General features: G+C 40.5%; 1 protein-coding gene across 2 annotated transcripts in view; it reads right to left on the reverse strand.

Annotated features, from left to right (window-relative positions):
• DOCK1 (dedicator of cytokinesis 1) overlaps positions 1-18,299 on the reverse strand; it is a 551,011-nt gene that overhangs the window by 61,903 nt on the left and 470,809 nt on the right. For both annotated transcript variants that reach the window (XM_073354059.2, XM_073354058.2), the window contains exons 39-42: positions 12,163-12,252; positions 3,837-3,941; positions 955-1,096; positions 656-734 (exon numbers count right to left, since the gene is read on the reverse strand). In XM_073354059.2, the coding sequence (XP_073210160.1) occupies positions 656-734; positions 955-1,096; positions 3,837-3,941; positions 12,163-12,252 (416 nt within the window). The remainder of the gene's footprint in view (positions 1-655; positions 735-954; positions 1,097-3,836; positions 3,942-12,162; positions 12,253-18,299) is intronic.

The raw sequence follows: 18,299 nt of genomic DNA on the forward strand, positions 1-18,299 counted from the left end.
CTAACACAGTCCTCTACTTAGGCATGGAGCCAGTCCACAGAAGTGAAGTAACTGGAGTAGAACCTCAGAGTTACGAACTGACCAGTCAACCAAACATCTCATTTGGAACAAGAAGTATGCAATCAGGCAGCACCAGAGACAAAAAAAAACCCCAAACAAAACAAAAAACAGTACAGTACTGTGTTAAACATAACCTACTAAAAAAATAAAGGGAAAGCAGCATTTTTCTACAGTACAGAAAAGTTTCAAAGCTGTATTAAGTCAATGTTCAGTTGTAAACTTTTGGAAGAACCATAGCATTTTGTTCAGAATTACGAACATTTCAGAGTTACGAACAACCTCCATTCCCGAGGTGTTCAAAACTCTGAGGTTCTACTGTAACTTTTATTATTATTTATATTTTGGTTTGTGGTACTGCCTAACAGTCCCAATTATAGATCAGGACCCCATTGTGATATGAACTTGGGCTCACCTCCTCAAGCATGTGTCTGTGTTATCTTCAGTGGCTGCTTATAGAAATTTATTTTTAAAATCAAACACATGCTATAACAACAAAGAAGAAGAATTACAGTTTACAAGGATTTACTTAATTTCAGTGTTGTATGCAGGCCATTCACCCAGATTGGTAAGAAGGTAGAATTAATGGAAAACTCACCTTACAATTTGCTCTGATACCGGCTTGTGAAATTTGGGTGGTAAATCAAGTTTTGGTTTTACAGTAAAACACTGAATATCTGAATTGACAGGTTAAGAATTGAAAAGAGACAGAGTTTAAATTATGCAGGAGAGATGGTTCAACTGAGAAATGTCTCTTGAAAATTGGCATAAAGACAGTAATATTTCAATAAAAACATAAAAAGTGCAGTGAACTACTGTGCAATTTTAGCAACAATAACAAATTCTCAGTCTGATTAGATTACATGAGCATATGCATGTAGCAATTTTCAAGGATACACTGACCAGGGGAGTTTTTAATATCATCGCCTGGTGGAGATGTTGTCTTCATTTTTTCGGCATTTGGAAATTGGGTTAATAACCTTGCTTCAAAGTCTTCACGACGTTCATATTCCTTCCCCCGGTAAATGAACACTTTGTTCTGGAAACAAATTAAGCAGTGAAATTCATATAGTAACATTCACAGTACATTCACTATAAAATAGTATCCTAGTCCGCTGAAAGCGTATCTGGAGGATTCTTCAAATGCTCCTACTAGCTGTAGAAATATAAAACATCTAGTTTACAACAGAATGACACACAACACAGATATTATGGTGAAAATTTTGCAAAGCACTGAAGCATTAATTAATCCATATTCAGTAAAGCCATTAAGCACATACTGAACTTCAAGCACAGGCTTAAATCTTATTGAAGTTAACGGAATTTTAGTATGTGTTTAAATAAGGGCTTATGGCAAATAATAAAGGCCTCAATTCAGGATAGCTCTCGAGCACCTCTTAACTTTAAGTGCATAAGCCACCTTCCTGAATATCTGAAAAAATATTGGCCAAAATAATCCTCTCCATTGCACCCACAAATCATCCTCTGAAGTGAATGGTGTTTGCATGGTGTATCAGAGCGGAATTTAGCTATTATGTCTAAACATTTACAAAACCAGTTCCGATGAAATGAGTATGCAAGGAGTATCAGAGATTCTTGCTACATCTAGCAGACAGTTCCATATAGTCTGTAGTTATAAAATGACATCTTATTACATAGTATCTCAACTCTAGTGCAGAGCACTTCATATACATCCAAAGATGATATATCTAATTTAGCTTTTCTAAAAAGATCGAGATACTGTGGATTTCATTTTAGCTCTCTCAAACAGGTTTCTATTAATATTTTACAGTTGTCTGAAAAGAATAGCTTCTATATGATTATTTTAATGCTAGGTCATTTCTGTTTATTGCTTTGTGTCACTGAATGATGAAAATTAAGATAAACCGATAAGATAAATCTGAGTTATACGTTCAAGAAATATGCTTAATTCTTAAAGATAAGTATGTTGTATAATAGGAGGCACATAAGTTTATAGCACAAAAGTGATCAAGACACATTAAAATGAATTTTGATATGAAAGTAACAACCTAATCTGAAAATGTTTTATCTTATTATTCATCTCAGAAGTTCTTAGAAGTAAGACTTGTAAAAAAATTATTACCAACCTAATAGAAAAACAATGATTTGTGGAGCATAATGCTAATAATTTCTATAACAGTCACTTAAGTTTGGTTCTGCAATGCTGCTCCTTGAAATTGACAAGAGCTGAAAAATATTTCTCTCTATTTGAGAATAGAAATATGAAGATAGATACATTAAAAGTGAATCATTCTTATAACTCAAAATAAAAACTGAAATACAGGGAAAATCTTGTATTGAGAACCTTCTCTGTCAGCAATCCACATAATAGCCAAACATTACAGTTTTTATTGCTAATATATATTTTTTATTGCTAATATATATATATATGACACACTGACCCTTGACAATTTTTGAAGCATAATAAACATGTTGCTGCAATAACACAAAATTATTCAATTGTGAAGAAAAAGATCAGTCCAATATTAGTAAACCTGGTTAACTCTATTCTTACTTTCCATTATATCCCTTTGAATATACAGATAACACAATGCTTCAACTGGAAAATTGTGAGTTGTACTCTCTGCACATTTCCTGAATTCAAATGTATTACTGGCCCAGATGCTGGAACGTGCGAATATACTGCTTTTGCACTCAGATATTCAAGACAGCTTGCTGCCTCTCTTGTGATCCCAGTAGAATAATTTCCACGAAGTTGTATTTAACAGCTCTAAATCGTTGACAGATAACTCTGTCCATAATGGGAAATATGCACTCTGTTGTACGTTAATGCGCATGTGGCAAGATTAATAGTAAATCACTCTCTGAGAAGTTACCAGTAACTTTATGGTACCTTCTATTTTCTAGTTTTGAAGATTACTGTTATTCTCACCATTCCCTGTGGTTTGTTTTTCAGGAATTTTATAAAATGTTTATCCAATTATTTTCTGGGGAAGCAGTCAAGTTTCAGAATTGCAGATCAGCTGATGTCTCACAAGAACAGAATAATCAAAACTAGCATTTACAACTTTGTAGACAAAGCACTAGAAAATATAGGATAAAGACAAATCCTGCACTTACCAGGTGTAAGGATCACATACCCTCATGAGAGCTTTTCATTTTCATACTTTATGATTCTAACAATCAGAATAGGAAATATCTTGCCTGTTGTAATCCCCAATTAGCTAAGTATTATATTTTAGTACAATAATTACAATGCAGCTACTTTCTATTCCTAAATCTTCTACACATTTTTGTTAAGAATATCTTTAATCTGTAAATGAACTATGACAAAATGTAAGTATCACAAACAATTAGAAAAATACTTTTATTAGATATCATTTTAAATTGTAACTATAGTTCAGACAAAAATAATTTATTAAACTTATTGGCCCTTCACAACCTTCTAATATTATACTAGTGAAAAACTGTTCTCTCTGACAATCATTATTTGCGCTCTGTATTAAAGGAACAATCAAAAGCAAGACAATCATTTAGATTTAAAACATACTGGTTACACACGTTCATTTCCAATTATATGAAAACTTAAGATTTATAAAACATTGGATGTGCTGTAAAGAATAGCTCCTTTGACTACAATTCTGCTAAGTCATAACTGAAAAGAAAATTGACATCTTTTTCGTATAACTACAAAAAGATTCCTATTTACAAATCCTCTCCAGCATGAAAGGAAAATTTGTTCAAACCAAGTGATCTACCTGTAACTCATGGAAAAAAAAAAAAAAAAGAATATTTACCCGTAGAAATGTAGGGAATCCTTGGCCATAGTATCCAACAGCAAAGTAATCTGGTTTAGGTCTTATCACTTTCACGATGTTTTCATAGAACTGTGCTTGCTTTTTCTGTAAAGGAAACAGCAACAACACTTTACTTGAAAGTTTCCTTCTAGATTTCCCCTGAAGATGAGAATCCAGTGTAAGAGTTTTTCTGTTCAAAACATTCTCTATAAAGTGTTTTTGTCTTTATTCATCTTTTGACCAGTCATCTATTGATATCTGAAAATGCCATACTATTTATCCTACATATTCTTTCCGGTTAGAGTGAACTTTTGTGATAATGGATACAGAATATGGACAGAATAAATGCATACTTCCCCAAAGGAATTTTCCAAAGCACTTGAATTCTGACTTGCAACAACCCTGTTGTCCTACTCTCTGGAAATTTCTTGAGTAGACATGACCAAAGGTACGAAATTCCATATTGGATTCGGTGATATAGATTAAAGGCTTCAAAGTTGAATCCTGTAAGCACTTGCTGATGAAGCTAGCTGGTCTCATGGTACTGGCTCACCTCCTTTTTTCCAGCTGCTAAATTGCATTAAAATATGCTAACAGTATATAAATATGTTCCTAGCATTACTCTTCCATGTGAACAATTGCTGTAGCTGCAACTGGAATGTTATGCAATTGTGAATGGGAGTGAAGGTGGTCAACGGGACTCTATTTTAAGATGCCATCCATAAAATTGAAAGTTCGTGAACCCCATGACATAGACAAATGTGCCAGGGACTATTAGGCCTCTCCACTGATCTGTAGTTGAACTCAGATCCTTATTTCTTTTAAAATCAGCGTTAAGCTCAAATGATAAGAATGAGCTGTGAGGTAAGAGAACAGAATTTATAACTTTACAATATGTGCTCATTAACATAATTTCAGTCTACAAGATTTTGAATGTGGATGTAGTGTGATTTTGGGGTAGCTTTATTACTGCAACCATATGGCAGAGAGCAATTGCCATAAGACATCAACTTACCAAATACATCTCAGTTCATCTTTGGAAAAGTGAATTTTGCAACTGGCTGTAAAAATATCATTTTGCTAATGTCTTAAAGTCCAATGTTTAACATTTGAACAACTGCTTCTATATAAAAAGTATTCAGAAGTGCTGCAGCATCCATCTTTAAAAAGGGTCCCAGGAGATGAACATGGTAGGGATGCTACTTTCATTGTCTTATCTCTTCCTTAATTAAACATTAGGAATCTAAACCTCAGGACTGCCGTGCTGTGCTTGGTGCACAACCAAACTATGCTCTGTGGGGGGCAGGTGGGCAAAAGTGGCTGTATGTTACCTTTATTCCCCTGTGAACCCTGCCATAAATTAGAGCTGCCTAAGGCGAATAAGCTCATGGAACTGGACTGGGAGCTGGGGATTCTTGAAGTACAGTAGGCATGCCCTCTTCTCTGAGGGCAGCAAGCTTGTGGGGCTGGGTATGCTGCCTCAATGCCACTGGAGGGATCCTTAGCTGCCCACTTAGGCAACCTGTATCTTTCTATATATATCTATCTAAGATACTTCTGTGGTCCCCATTACCTTAGTATTTGAGCATCTCATAACCTTTTAATGTATATTTATCCTCACACCGCTGTGAGGAAGGAAGTGCTTTATCCCCATTGTAGAGAGGGGAAACTGAGGCAGAGAGAGGCTAAGTGACCTGCCCAAGATTACAAAGTAAGTCTGTGGTGGAGCAAAGACTTGAACCCAGGACTCCCAAGTCATAGGGTAGTGTTCTAACCTGTGGACCATCCATCCCTTAAGTCTGCTTAGCGCCACCAAAGCATCGCAGAACAAATGTAACAGGGCGGAGAATTAGCCCAAGAGTTTTCACAGATGGTCAGCTACCACTAAAATCAATTTTAGATACCGTGAGATACACAATTGGATTGGTATAAACAAGAGAGACCAGCTAAATCTAAACCTGCCTTGCCAAGAAGAGGGCAAAGAGACATTAGCTACAAGGATTGGAGAGCAGAAATATGCAGCCTATCAGAGTCTATGTTATGGGTATTGTTGTACTGAATGAGATCTAGCATGCCTCCTACTGAAGTGGATTTTTCCAAGTCTCTCTTTGAAATCTAGAGAGACAGCAGACAACTTGCAGCTGATTCACTGATTCAAATGATTTTGTAATTTCTAAAAAGTTTGTATTTGACCTTTAAACTGGAGATGAAAATCTTATGTAATAACTTTTCCGGTTAAAGTTATATGCATGCTTCCCTTGATGAATAATTTTTATCTATGAATACTTATAAATACTAAGCTATTATTTAAAAATTATTCTCTCGTTTCATCTGTATGATCCAATTTAAAGATGGACAATAATTAGCCATCCAAAGGATGACAGAATCTATATACAGCATCATAGGCTGGGACAGACCTCGAGAGTTCATCTAGTCCACCCCCCTGAACTGACGTAGGACCAAGTATCTGCACCATCCCTGACAATCTAACCCAGGGATCGGCAACCTTTGGCACCTGGCCAAAGGGGCTTACCCAGGGGGCTTACCCTGGCAGGCCGCATGCCAATGGTTGCCGATCTAACCTGTTCTTAAAAACCTTCAATGATGGGGATTTCACTACCTCCCTTGGAAGCCTATTCCAGTGCTTAACTATCCTTACAGTTAGACAGTTTTTCCTAATATCTAACATGAATTTCCTTAGTTCCTTGCAGATTAAGCCCATTATTTCTTGTTTTACTTTTGGTTGATATGGAGAACAAAAGATCACTGTCCTTTTTAGAAGACTGTTATCATGTCCCCCATAGTCTTCTTTTCTCGAGACTAAACATGATCATTTTTTTTAATTGAGACCTCACCAGTGCCGAGTAAAACAGAACTACCACCTCTCATGTCTTAGAATGAGACTCCTGCCAATACAACCCAGAATATTAGGCTTTTTCACAACTGAATCAAATTGTTGTATCATATTCAATCTGTGATCCACTATAACCCCAGATCTTTTCTGTAGTACTATTGCTTAGCCAGTGCATTTGATTTTTCCTTTCTAAGCAGAGTACTTTGCACTTGTCTTTAATCAAAAAGATGGAATTCAATAAAGACAAGCGCAAAGTACTATGCTTAGAAAGGAAAAAAAATCAAAGATATTAATATTATTAAAAACAGGTTTAAATAGATGTGTTTTGCTTATGCCACACTTGAACAGGCATGAGCCACCAGTGACATTTCAGAATTTTTAATACAAATCCAGGTTGTCTCCAGACTGCAGTTGGCTTACACTCACAAGTTGTTAAGTGAGCGTCACCTGGTTGGCGAGAAATTGATTGGAGAAAGAAAGGAGTCTTATTCAAATATACCCAAACTGAACAAAGCTTATCCATTAAATAACAGTGACTAGCTCAGTGAGGAATATTTGTCAAGAAAGAAAAAAAGAAAAGCACAAAAATACAAGTAACATGGAAAAGAAGTAAAGATTCAGGGACGGTGCTTAGAGAGTGACCTTATCCACTGAAGAATTATCATTCAGACTTATGAAAAATGGTCTCTTCTCTAAGTAAACAAGATCAGCCTATAACCAGATTCCTTCCATACAAAAGGGCAGAACTATTTCTCAAGGAAAGAAGCAAGGAGCTCTTTCCGAAGTTGCATCTGCAGAAGCAGAGGTATCTATTATTTGTATTACAATATCATCGGGACTGAGACTAGGGCCCGCTATTCTATACAAAAACACATGAAAGAAAGTCCTTGTTTACATTTGAAAGAAAACAAAGAAAAGGAAAACAACAGCACAGAAAGGTGAAATGACTTGCCCAAGGTCAAGGCCAGTCACATAGTAGGTCAATGGCATTTCTGGGAATATGACTCCTGAATGCCAGTCTACTGCTTTACCTGCTAGACCATTCTACACCCTATATATAGTAAAAGTATGTGGTGTGGAGTACAAGGCAGCTTTGCAGAACTTTTATAGGGGAGCACGTCCTGCCTTAGCCCAATTGGTGATGTTGCCTTTCTGGAGTGGATTTAATCCCCTACTGGATTGCTTCGGAGCTTTATGAGCACCCAAGTGGATCACATTCTGATCCACTTAGATACAAATTCTTATGGACTTTATGCCCTTTCTTTCAACAAACTCTCACAAACTCACAATGTTGTGTGTGGCTTATGAAGAACTTCATACCCCTTTTAACATCTAGAGGTATTGCCACACCTCTCAGTTTTGATCGAGAGAAAAGGACACAGGGAAAGAAGTACAATCTCCCAATTCTGACAGAAATCAGCTAAGTGCTCATGGAGGAAAATCCTTACGAAAAGCCAAGTAGGGAGGTGTGTTATGCCATAGCTGCCACTAGAAAAAAGTGACTTAAGATAATTTCTTTGAGATTTTGTACTAGGAAAGAAAAAGTGAAACTGGATTTTAAGAGGACTTTATTACTGTCAGACTCCCTCCTATTGGAGCATTAACCTCTCTTATACTACTCATGGCTCAGTGTTGAGCAAAGGACAGACTCCTGACAAAGAAGACAGGGATCCCAGGCAGGAAGAACTTTTTTTTCTGTGGTAAGCTGAAGTGATCTATGCTGTGGAGTTCCTAGTTGTTTAAGGGAAGACTAAATGACTGGATGAAGGGAGCTCATTCCCTTTCTGTTTAGTAAGAAGACTTACCTTGCTTGTGAGATACGCCATTCTGAGAGCAATGAAGTTTTCTCTGCCCAGAAGAGTACTAGGATCGACTCAGAGAGAAACCTAGGATTTCTGGTTGATGTCTCACTGTGATGCCCTGAATAGGTTAATATGGATCAGAAGGGGCCAATTAACTTTACATACTGTACCTGGAGGGAAGACAGGGCTTGATAAGGCCTAATTGCAGATGAAGCTCAGCTGGGGGAGGAGCTAGGATAGGTGTAAAAGACCAGGAACTGAGAGCAGGAAGAGTTTGATGAGTATTGCTGAGAGTTAAGTAAACAAAATTATATGGATTGCCACAGGCTTCTTCATGCTATCACGGTCAAAAATGGATAAAGGAGATACGTAAAAAAGAAAAATTGAGGACACTAAAATTTTTAGGTGTGGGAAATCAAATTACAGCTGAACAGTTACTACCTCATTGGTGAACTTGGAATTGTATGAAAAAAACTAAGGGAAGAGGAGAAAAAAACACATTAAGACAAATGAAATTTCTGAATTTATTTATGAAAAGTGGGTCCAGCTTTGCCAAGACTACATAGACAGATCAAAAGCTAACAGTACAGGTTGAATGGAAACAGCCTTCTGTGTTCCTAGTCTTGAAATCCAGAAATCGAAGCAGCTATTGAATTATGTGACTGTTCTGATGGCTGAACTAATGCAGACAGTGTTGGTACGAACCTGCATAAAAGATGTGTGACTGGCTGCAGCTGTAATTTTATCTGATTCCTTGTATGGCATTATGACAATCAAAACAGAGACTTCAGAAAGCAGAAATTACATAATAAGTGAAATAACATTCCTAACTACAGATATAATGCAAGCAGGTATCTGCCTGACAATAGCATGGAATCTGGCACAGATCCGAATACCTGGAAATGAGATGACAAAGAAGCAAATCAAGCTCTAAAAAGTGAGGAGGTCGGTATTAAGATATCCTTAAGTAGAAAAGAATTTAAAAGTGTGGTCACAAAACAGCTTACAAAGAAATGGCAAGAACTAAGGAAACAAAAGGACAAAGGTTTTACGATGTATGTTCACAAATCAAAGAAAATACTATACTCCACAATTATGATAAAGTAAAGTAGTCTTTTTTAGAATGTTATTTAGGGCTCTTATTGTGCCCTAAATGATAAGTTAAACTTATTAAAAAGACAAAGATGCGCTGGGTAATGTGCTAAACCAAAGAAACTGTTTATCATGTTTTATGGCATTGTGGGCAATATTCTATGGAAAGAAAGTTTCATCTGCTTAAAAATCAAAGATTTTTCCCTAAAGGCCAGTAAAAATGTCAGGGAAATGGAATAGAGCAAAAAAAAAAAGTCTCGTTATGTTTCCTTAAGGATACTAGATTGAGTCAAATAATTGTTTTATAAGAACCCAAAACATGGCTAAAAATGAATGAAGAACATGGCAGTCATAGCCCTGCCTGATCAGGCTGCTGAGCCAAAAAACAAGGACAAAAGAAAAGACTGAAAAGAGGAGGTCTGCAGTCACTCCCTAGGGGGAAAGGGAGTTGGCTAGGTACAAGGAGAAGATCCAAGTGGAAAGTAAGTCCTGGGATCTTGCTTTGGACTAGGGAATTTGAGAAGAGGCCAAGAGTGGTAAAGTAACCACAGAGAGTGTAGGTAAACCCAGAGATAGGCCAGAAGGTAGAGAGGTGGGATTAGGAAGGAGTCCAGGGAAACAGCAATAGGGACTGAGACTGAGCAGACCTAGGTTGCTGGTCATAGGGTCTCTGCTCTGGAATCCAGAGTAGCTGGTGGACCCAGGTTCCCCTAATAGCCAGAGGGGAAGTGGCACAGGACCTGGATAATTGGAACAGGCGGCCACTTGAAAACAGTCTTCCAGTGAGAGGGGACTGTATAGTGATCTGATCCAAGGGTCAAGTCGTAAAGATGGAGTACCCCAAGTCCCAAAGAGAGAGGGACCACAGAGCAAGCACCAACAGAATGGGGTGCCAGACAGGGCGAGAGCTAATTCTCAGACCTAGCCACAAGGAGGGACTCCTGCAGTGAGTGGAACCCCTTCACATTCACATAGACAACTGCTGCTCAACTGTCAGACTAGACTAGAACTGGTTTGCTGCTAGAACCTGTTCCACATATCATAAATGTAAGTAGCAGTAGAAGTGTCCTTCATATAGCTCTTGAGTCTAGAACTTTTCAATAGAGCTTTATCACTTGATATGATGGTGGAGCCATCCTACCATCTCCACATGCATCTTCTAACCAGATAGACTCACAAGTGTAGTTAGAACAGTTAAATGGACATCAGACATACAAGTTCTCTTAACCAGTGTTGAGTTGTGGGATCACCATATGAGAGAAAATCATCTGTGGAATGGTTAAAAAAAGTTATATATGCAAGGGACTACATATCACTTGGACCATGCTTGATTCTTTGCTGGATGTGATGCACAGAAGGAACATCTGATGGATCTCAACTCAGAAGCAGGCCAAGGATATAATCTCAAGGCAAGCAACAAAGCCAAGAAACTGCATTCCCCAGGGAGAGAATGTACCATCTGGAGAGATGATTTTACATTGATCAGTCTCTTTATGGATATGAACTATTCCTGAAGTCTATACATAAATGGATTCCCTGACGGATGAGATTCCAAGAAGGAATCCCCGAGTTTTTGTTGGGATTCACAATGAGATCAAGAATTCAGAGCATGGCTACAGTCTGGAACACTTAATTGTATCTCCCGCAGTTATTGCTGCAGACCAGCCAGTTTTCAGGAGAGGAAATTATTTTGATCCTCTGTTTCTGTAATTACAAAGAAGATTTTTTTAAAAATGGGATTGATGAGAAGCTGAATTGGAAAGTGCATATTCACAATTCAGGTTTCCTGAAGCAGAATTTAGGTACCGTTGGTGCTAAGGAGAAATCAACATATATCTCTAGAACAATAGTGATTCACAACTTTTTGTAATGGATCAGTGTCTGCCTTCTCCTCCCCAGTATCTTTTCAAGTCATGCCTTAGTGTGCCCAGTAATAATTAAAATGCCTGGCATACTTAGTCAATTTTGAAAGTAAAAAAACACTTTAAGTGACTTTCTGAAGGCTAAATAGTAGGTCAGTGACAGAGATGAAAAAAATTCAATTTCCTGGTTTCCAGTCCCATATTCTGTTCAGTACACCTCATTACTACTAACAAGCTCCAAGCGCCACAGTTATTGGTAAAGTTATTATACAGATGCCCTTTGAAATAACTGTCTTTACATACAGTTTACAATTTTTAAAATAATTTTATCAAAGTCTGAGTTCTCTCTATCTTTAATTGCTCCAGGAATGATAAGGAATTTTCATGTACACATCTTGCTAAGATACATCCATCTATTTTTTTAAAAACCCCAAATTTCCTTCTGTGCACAAGCAAACTGTAATCAGAATATCTTCGTTCCAACATAAAAAACCAAACATTTTCCACTTAAGTCACTTCCAAAGATGGTCATTTAATTAATCTGCCAGCCTACATCTGCCCCAAGCGGCCAAGTAAATCATTCTTCCCCCACTGGGCTAGTATAAACAAGGTAAGAGGCATTTTCAATATTATTTAAAAAACTTAAAAAGTGAAATTCCACAGAAACTGGTTGATAATGTCGATGTTAATTTAAACTGAATGTAAAAGAAACCTACCAGCAGTTCACTGAGTTGTTCATAATCAAACATTTCATTTTCATACTGTTCTGCCAGTTCTTTGCCCAAGGCAATGGCCTCTTCCCACATCTGTTTAAAAAAAAATGCAACTGAATTATATACCTTAGTCAAATAATGAAATTGGATTAAAATAAATTTAAACAAAACATAGCAAAATACATTCTGATATGCCTGAAAAGCACTATGCATAAAATGTGACAAAATAAATATTTGTGGCAGCTTCTTTCATGAGCCCATCTTTTTATTTACTGAAGATTAAATAAAAATAAACACTCTTCCTACCAGCCAGGCCAGGTACCCGATGTGCGACCAACCCTTACAGTCTACTTGGAAATCCTAAAACTCAGGGTTTCTGATAGATTCTGGTAACTGTTTATAATCTACAAATCCATATTAGATAAAGCAGGCTACACTTGAGAGATACTTCTTTTGCTTCGTGAAAACATCCATTATATTTCTATTGTCTCTTTTTTGTCTCCTTCAAGCATGAGATTCAAGAGTCATATGAACTGACACAAAATAATTTAGCAATAACTAGCAATATCCTTCATCTACTCAAAATACAGAGAATCTTAAAGAGGAATAGCAAGAACGTTTTTAAATGTGTATTTTTCATTTTTACTAACGTACATGCAAAGAATCATGTTTAAATTCCCATACCAAGAACTCCAAGAATCAAGCCTTATTATCTGTCTTTACGTCTGAAACTTGGCTGGCATCTCACTTAATAAAATATGAGCATCAGAATGAGTTAGATGCCAATTTGTTCTATATTACCCTTTATCTTAAATTTTAAATCATAGTTACACCCCTCGCCGAGACACCTAATTTCCTTCTCAACACAGTGCCACTCCCCTCCTTGCCAGGCTGAAAGACACATGGCTACTGCTTCAAACAGCAAGAGAAGGGGTAAGCACTTGCTTCCCCGTCACTCCCCAAAGACATCTGCCTTGCAAGGAAAGAATGTGAGATGCGGCAACACAAGCTTCCCGAGCTGGCTGCTCAGAAGGCGTAAGAAGAAAGAGCACTCCTGGGGATATCCGCATGCAGTGAAACCGATTCACAGACCTCTCCTACATGGACACCTGCTCACCTCGAGACTCAACTCTAATAGTGAAAAGAAAAGGAGTACTTGTGGCACCTTAGAGACTAACCAATTAGTCTAAGGTGCCACAAGTACTCCTTTTCCTTTTGTGAATACAGACTAACACGGCTGCTACTCTGAACTCTAATAGTGCTAACTGAATCTTGCCAGCCCTTCCCCGTTCTCGCAGAACCTTTCTGAGGGAGAGATCTGCCTCTTTTCTTCCCCACATGAGAGCAGCAGTGGAAAGGGCTGAGGGACAGGAGAAAAGCTGGTGAAATGTATTCATCCAACAAGCTTCATCTAGAGGAGAAGCAGGTGGCTCTGAGGGGAAGTGGGAGGTTTCAGTGGGCTATGGATTTCACGGAACAAAGCCAACGGGCAAGTCTAACTGAACAGTTTTGCAAAACACATTCAAAAGTGAGCCAAGCCATGCAAAAGTCACGAGATTGGCTTAAAAATGATGAGATTTTAAAAAATAATAAATGTTAAGTACATTTTGTTTGCCTTCTGGTTTGCCAGGGCACACTTAGGTCACATTTTCAAGCTTTTCTCCACAATCATAAGCGCTCAAAATTATTATTATTTTTTTTTCCCAGATAAAAGCTGAGGTACTCAGGTAATCACGGTATCCCAGGACCTGGGGCTTTAAGAACAGCACCAAAATGTTACAGGACTTACAATAAAATCATGAGAATTGGCAAAACTGAGTTTTTCTACATATTATCCCAGAGGCTTTTTAGGCCAAAACGAGAGACCCGTGACCTAGTGATATGAGCACCAGGCTGGGAGTCAGTGGGCTCAGGCAGCCCATACAATTCTATCAGACAAAATTATTTGACAAACACTCTCTGCATGCATGTGTCCATCCAAATCCATTCCTTCTCTTCCCACAAATCAAATCTATTCCTTCTCACCTCCTGGCATCCATCCATCAATCCTTCCGTCTCTCTCCTTAGCCTCCATTCTTGGTCTTCTCCCCTCACCACAAAAAACAATTCCTTTGCTCCCTACCCACCTCCCCCCAAAAACAAACCCATCCTGTCTTCTCTCTACCATGCTCCTTTATTTGTGTGGGGCATGGCAATTTGGAGTAGGCAGGCGGGCTGCATGATAAACAAGACTGCTTCCAAGCTGGTATGGTGGTGAGCCAGGCAGCTGGAAGGCAAACGGATGCCCCCTAGGTCTCATCCTTGTACAAAGCCCTGGAGTAAGTACCTCTCACCCCCTGTTTGTCATCCACCCAACCACATTTCAGAACCCTGAAGAGGTGGCTGCTGGAGCTTAGTGGCTGCTGGAGCTTGGAACAGAGGGCAGCAATCAACAGCCCATAGCCTGGAAGAAGAGCCACCCTAGCAGCTGGGGCAGGGATGGCCAACCTGAGCCTGAGAAGGACCCAGAATTTACCGATGTACATTGTCAAAGAGCCACAGTAATACATCAGCAGCCCCCCATCAACCTCCCCCCTCCAGCACTTCCCCCTCCCTCCCATGCCCCCCGCCTGCCGTGATCAGCTGTTTTGCATGCACAGGAGGCTCTGAGGAGTAGGGAGGAGGACGGAGTGCACAGCACATTTGGGGGAAGGGGCGGAGCGGGGGGCAGGGCCTGGGGCAGAGCAGGGGGTTGAGCAGTGAGCACTCCCCGGCACACTGGAAAGTTGGCGTCTGTAGCTCCAGCCCCAGATTCAGCACCTATGCAAGGAGCCGCATATTAACCTCTGATGAGCCACATGTTGGCCACCCCTGAGCTGGGGTGAGGGGAGAGGGAGGAAAGGAAAGAGGGAGCCAGAAGCTGGAGAGAGAAGTTGCTGTCTGTTGTGGGGGAAGGGAAATAGTATGTCTACACTCCAAAGGGAAGACATTGCTGACTGCAGGTAAGTAGGTTGGGGACTAGTTGCAGGCGGAAAGGATACAGTGAGCCTGGAGTCCCAGAGAGAAGCTGCTGTCAGATTTGCAGAGGTGGAATGGATGAAAGAATAACCCAGAATCCTCCAAAACTGCCGCTGGATGGGGGGTGGGGGGGTGGGGATCTGAAGCCTTGAAAAGCAGTTGCTGTTGCTGGTTTGTGTGGGATAGCGAACAAGGGGTCTAGAGCCCTAAAGACAGGCTCTGGACAGCTAGAAAGCAGCAGGGCCTGAGTTGTGCTGGAATGTCCTGGAACGTCATTCTGACACTTTTCTGGAGAGTTGAAATGATGTTCTGGCACTGTTTGGGGGAGCCAAAAGGCTGTTCCAGTACTTCTGGTTCTATCACTTATAAGTGAGTTCCAGCATTTCTTTTTTCAGGACTCTAGCACTATTATGTAAAACAGACTGTCACCAATCTAACGTCTGCTGCCAGCTGCCTAGTCTGGGATTAATGGGAGCCAGAAATTCATGAGGTCTAAAATTTGGTACATTCAGTTCTCTTTGTAATTTTAGAAGAAATCACTTAACCCCTTTGCCAAAGTTTCTGTCTCTGCAAAATGGGGATCATAACATATTCACCTACTGCACAGGGATGGAATGAATATTAGTTAATGTTTTTAAAGTGCTTTGAAGATGCAAAGTGCAATATAAATCCATGCTGTGCCCACACCTCGAATATTGTGTCCAGTTCCAGTCGCCCCATCTCAAAGAGGATACAGTGGAACTGGAAAAGGTTCAGACAAGGGTAAAAAAAGTGATCAAGGGAATAGAATGGCTTCCATATGAGGAGAGACTAAAAGATTAGGGCTGTTCAGTTTAGAAAAGAGACAACTAAGGGCAGTGATGAGCTGCCAAAATCTTAACAACTGGTTCCCTCCTCACCCCACGAGGGGGTCGTAGCCCCCTCCTCCCCAGATCTCTGCCCCATCTACCCCCCTCCCCTGACTGCCCTCGGAACTGGGCAGGAGGGTCTCGTGGGCCACCGTAGTGGGTGCCCACTCCACCCCGCCCCTAAGAGCCAGAGGGACCTGCCGGTGGTGCTTACCTGGGGCGGCTCCCAGGAAGCATCCGGCAGGTCCCTCTGGCTCCGAGGGGTGGGGTAGCGAAGCTGGGGGGGAGCAGGGAGAGCGGCCGCTCCCCCCACTGATCACATCAAAAGTGGCGCCTTAGGCGCTGACTCTGTGAGTGCTCCGGGGCTGGAGCACCCACGGGGAAAATTGGGTGGGAGCAGAGCCCCCACCGGCAGCTCCGCGCCCGGCCCCAGCTCACCTCCTCTCCGCCTCCGCCCCTGAACACTCCACCCCGCTCTGCTTTTCCAGCCCCCACTCCTGCTTCCTGTGAATCAGCTGTCCACGCGGGAAGCCTGGGAGGGCTGAGAAGCAAGCGGTGGCTTCATGCTCAGGCCCAGGGAGGCGGAGGTGAGCTGGGGCGGGGAGCAGTTCCCCTGTGCTCCCCCACCCACCCCCGGGTTACCTGCTGCAGCACAGGCGGCCCTCCTCGCGCCCCCCCCTGCCCCAGCTACCCTCTGCTAAGCCTCCTTGGGTCTGAGCGCGAAGCCGCCGCTTGCTTCTCAGCCCCCCCTCACAGCTTCCCGTGCGAACAGCTGATTCATGGGAAGCCGGGGGGCGGAGAAGCAGAGCGAGGCGGAGCGTAACTCAGGGGCGGAGGCAGAGCGGAGGTGAGCTAGGGATGGGGACAGGGAGGGGAGCTGCCCGTGGGTGCTCTGCACTCACCCAATTTTCCCCGTGGGTGCTCCAGCCCTAGAGCACCCATGGAGTTGGTGTCGAAGGTACCACTTTTGGCCGGTTGTTAAATTTAGAGCCTTTTTAGAACCGGTTATCCCTCGTGGGACAACCGGTTCTAAAAGGGCCTCTAAAGTTAACAACCGGTTCCAGCGAACCAGTGCGAACCGGCTCCAGCTCACCACTGACTCAGGGGAAAATGACAGAGCTCTATAGAATCATAAATGGTGTAGAAAAAGTGACTAGAGAAGCGTTATTGGCACATCACATAATACAAAAACCAAGGGTCACCCAATGAAATTAATAGGTATCAGATTTAATACAAACAAGAGGAAATACTTTTTCACACAATGCACAATTAACCCGTGGAACTCATTGCCATGGGCTGTTGTGATGGCCAAAAGTATAACTGGGTTAAAAAAAGCTGGACAAGTTCATGGGGGATAGGTCCATCAATGACTAGGACACAACCCCACGCTTGGGGTGACTCAAAACCTTTGACTACCAGAAGCCAGGAGTGGAAGACGGGATGGTTCACTCCATAATTGGCCTGTTCTGTACACTACCCCAGAAGCTCTGGTATGTGCTACTGTTGGAGACAGGATATTGAGCAAGATGGACCATGGTCTGACTCATGAGCAGCTCTTATGTTCAATGGAATTACTAATTCTGTTTTGAAAACAACGCATCTAGGCCTGATGGAAATTATATGACAATTGCTACAGTAGGAAACAGATTTTTTTGCAAATGTAAGGCTTTATTTTCCAGTACAAACTACATATATGAAACAAAAGGTTTAATCTAGAATAGTGAAAGAAAAATGTTCTAACTTTAAATGAAGGAACAATTAGAAAAAATTGTTGAGGAACAATTAGAAAAAAATCTAATATAGTCTTGCACTTTTTATGTTTTAAACTAAGTTTCTTCTGGCTCATAGCAAAATATCCTGCAAATGTATATAAACCAAAACTATTATTTATTGTCGTGTGGTAAGTCAGCAAGTGTAGAATTCTTTTTAAGGCAATGAAACATTCTTAACGTTTAATGCTTCTTTACAGATTCAGTCATCCTTATCTTTTGCACAATTCTGTTTCAAAGAAAATACTCTTACCTTAATTTTCATCCCACAGTTTTCTGTTTGGTTGCTCTAGACTTAACTAGTCAGCCTCCAAAAATGGAGTATCACTAGCTTCTGCTTTTGTGAAAATATTTTAGTGACAGATCTAAAGTGACAGATGATCTGTATCAAATAGTTTTCAAAAAACTTCAGGTTTAAAATAAATGTAATTCTAAGTAATTTTGGAATCACACCAACACTGTAAAGAAGCACATTCAGTCTTTTTATTGGACTCTGCCTCAGTACAACAATTCTAGCAGCACATTC

The sequence above is a fragment of the Lepidochelys kempii genome, chromosome 7, assembly GCF_965140285.1.
Source record: "Lepidochelys kempii isolate rLepKem1 chromosome 7, rLepKem1.hap1, whole genome shotgun sequence".
NCBI lineage: Eukaryota > Metazoa > Chordata > Testudines > Cheloniidae > Lepidochelys > Lepidochelys kempii.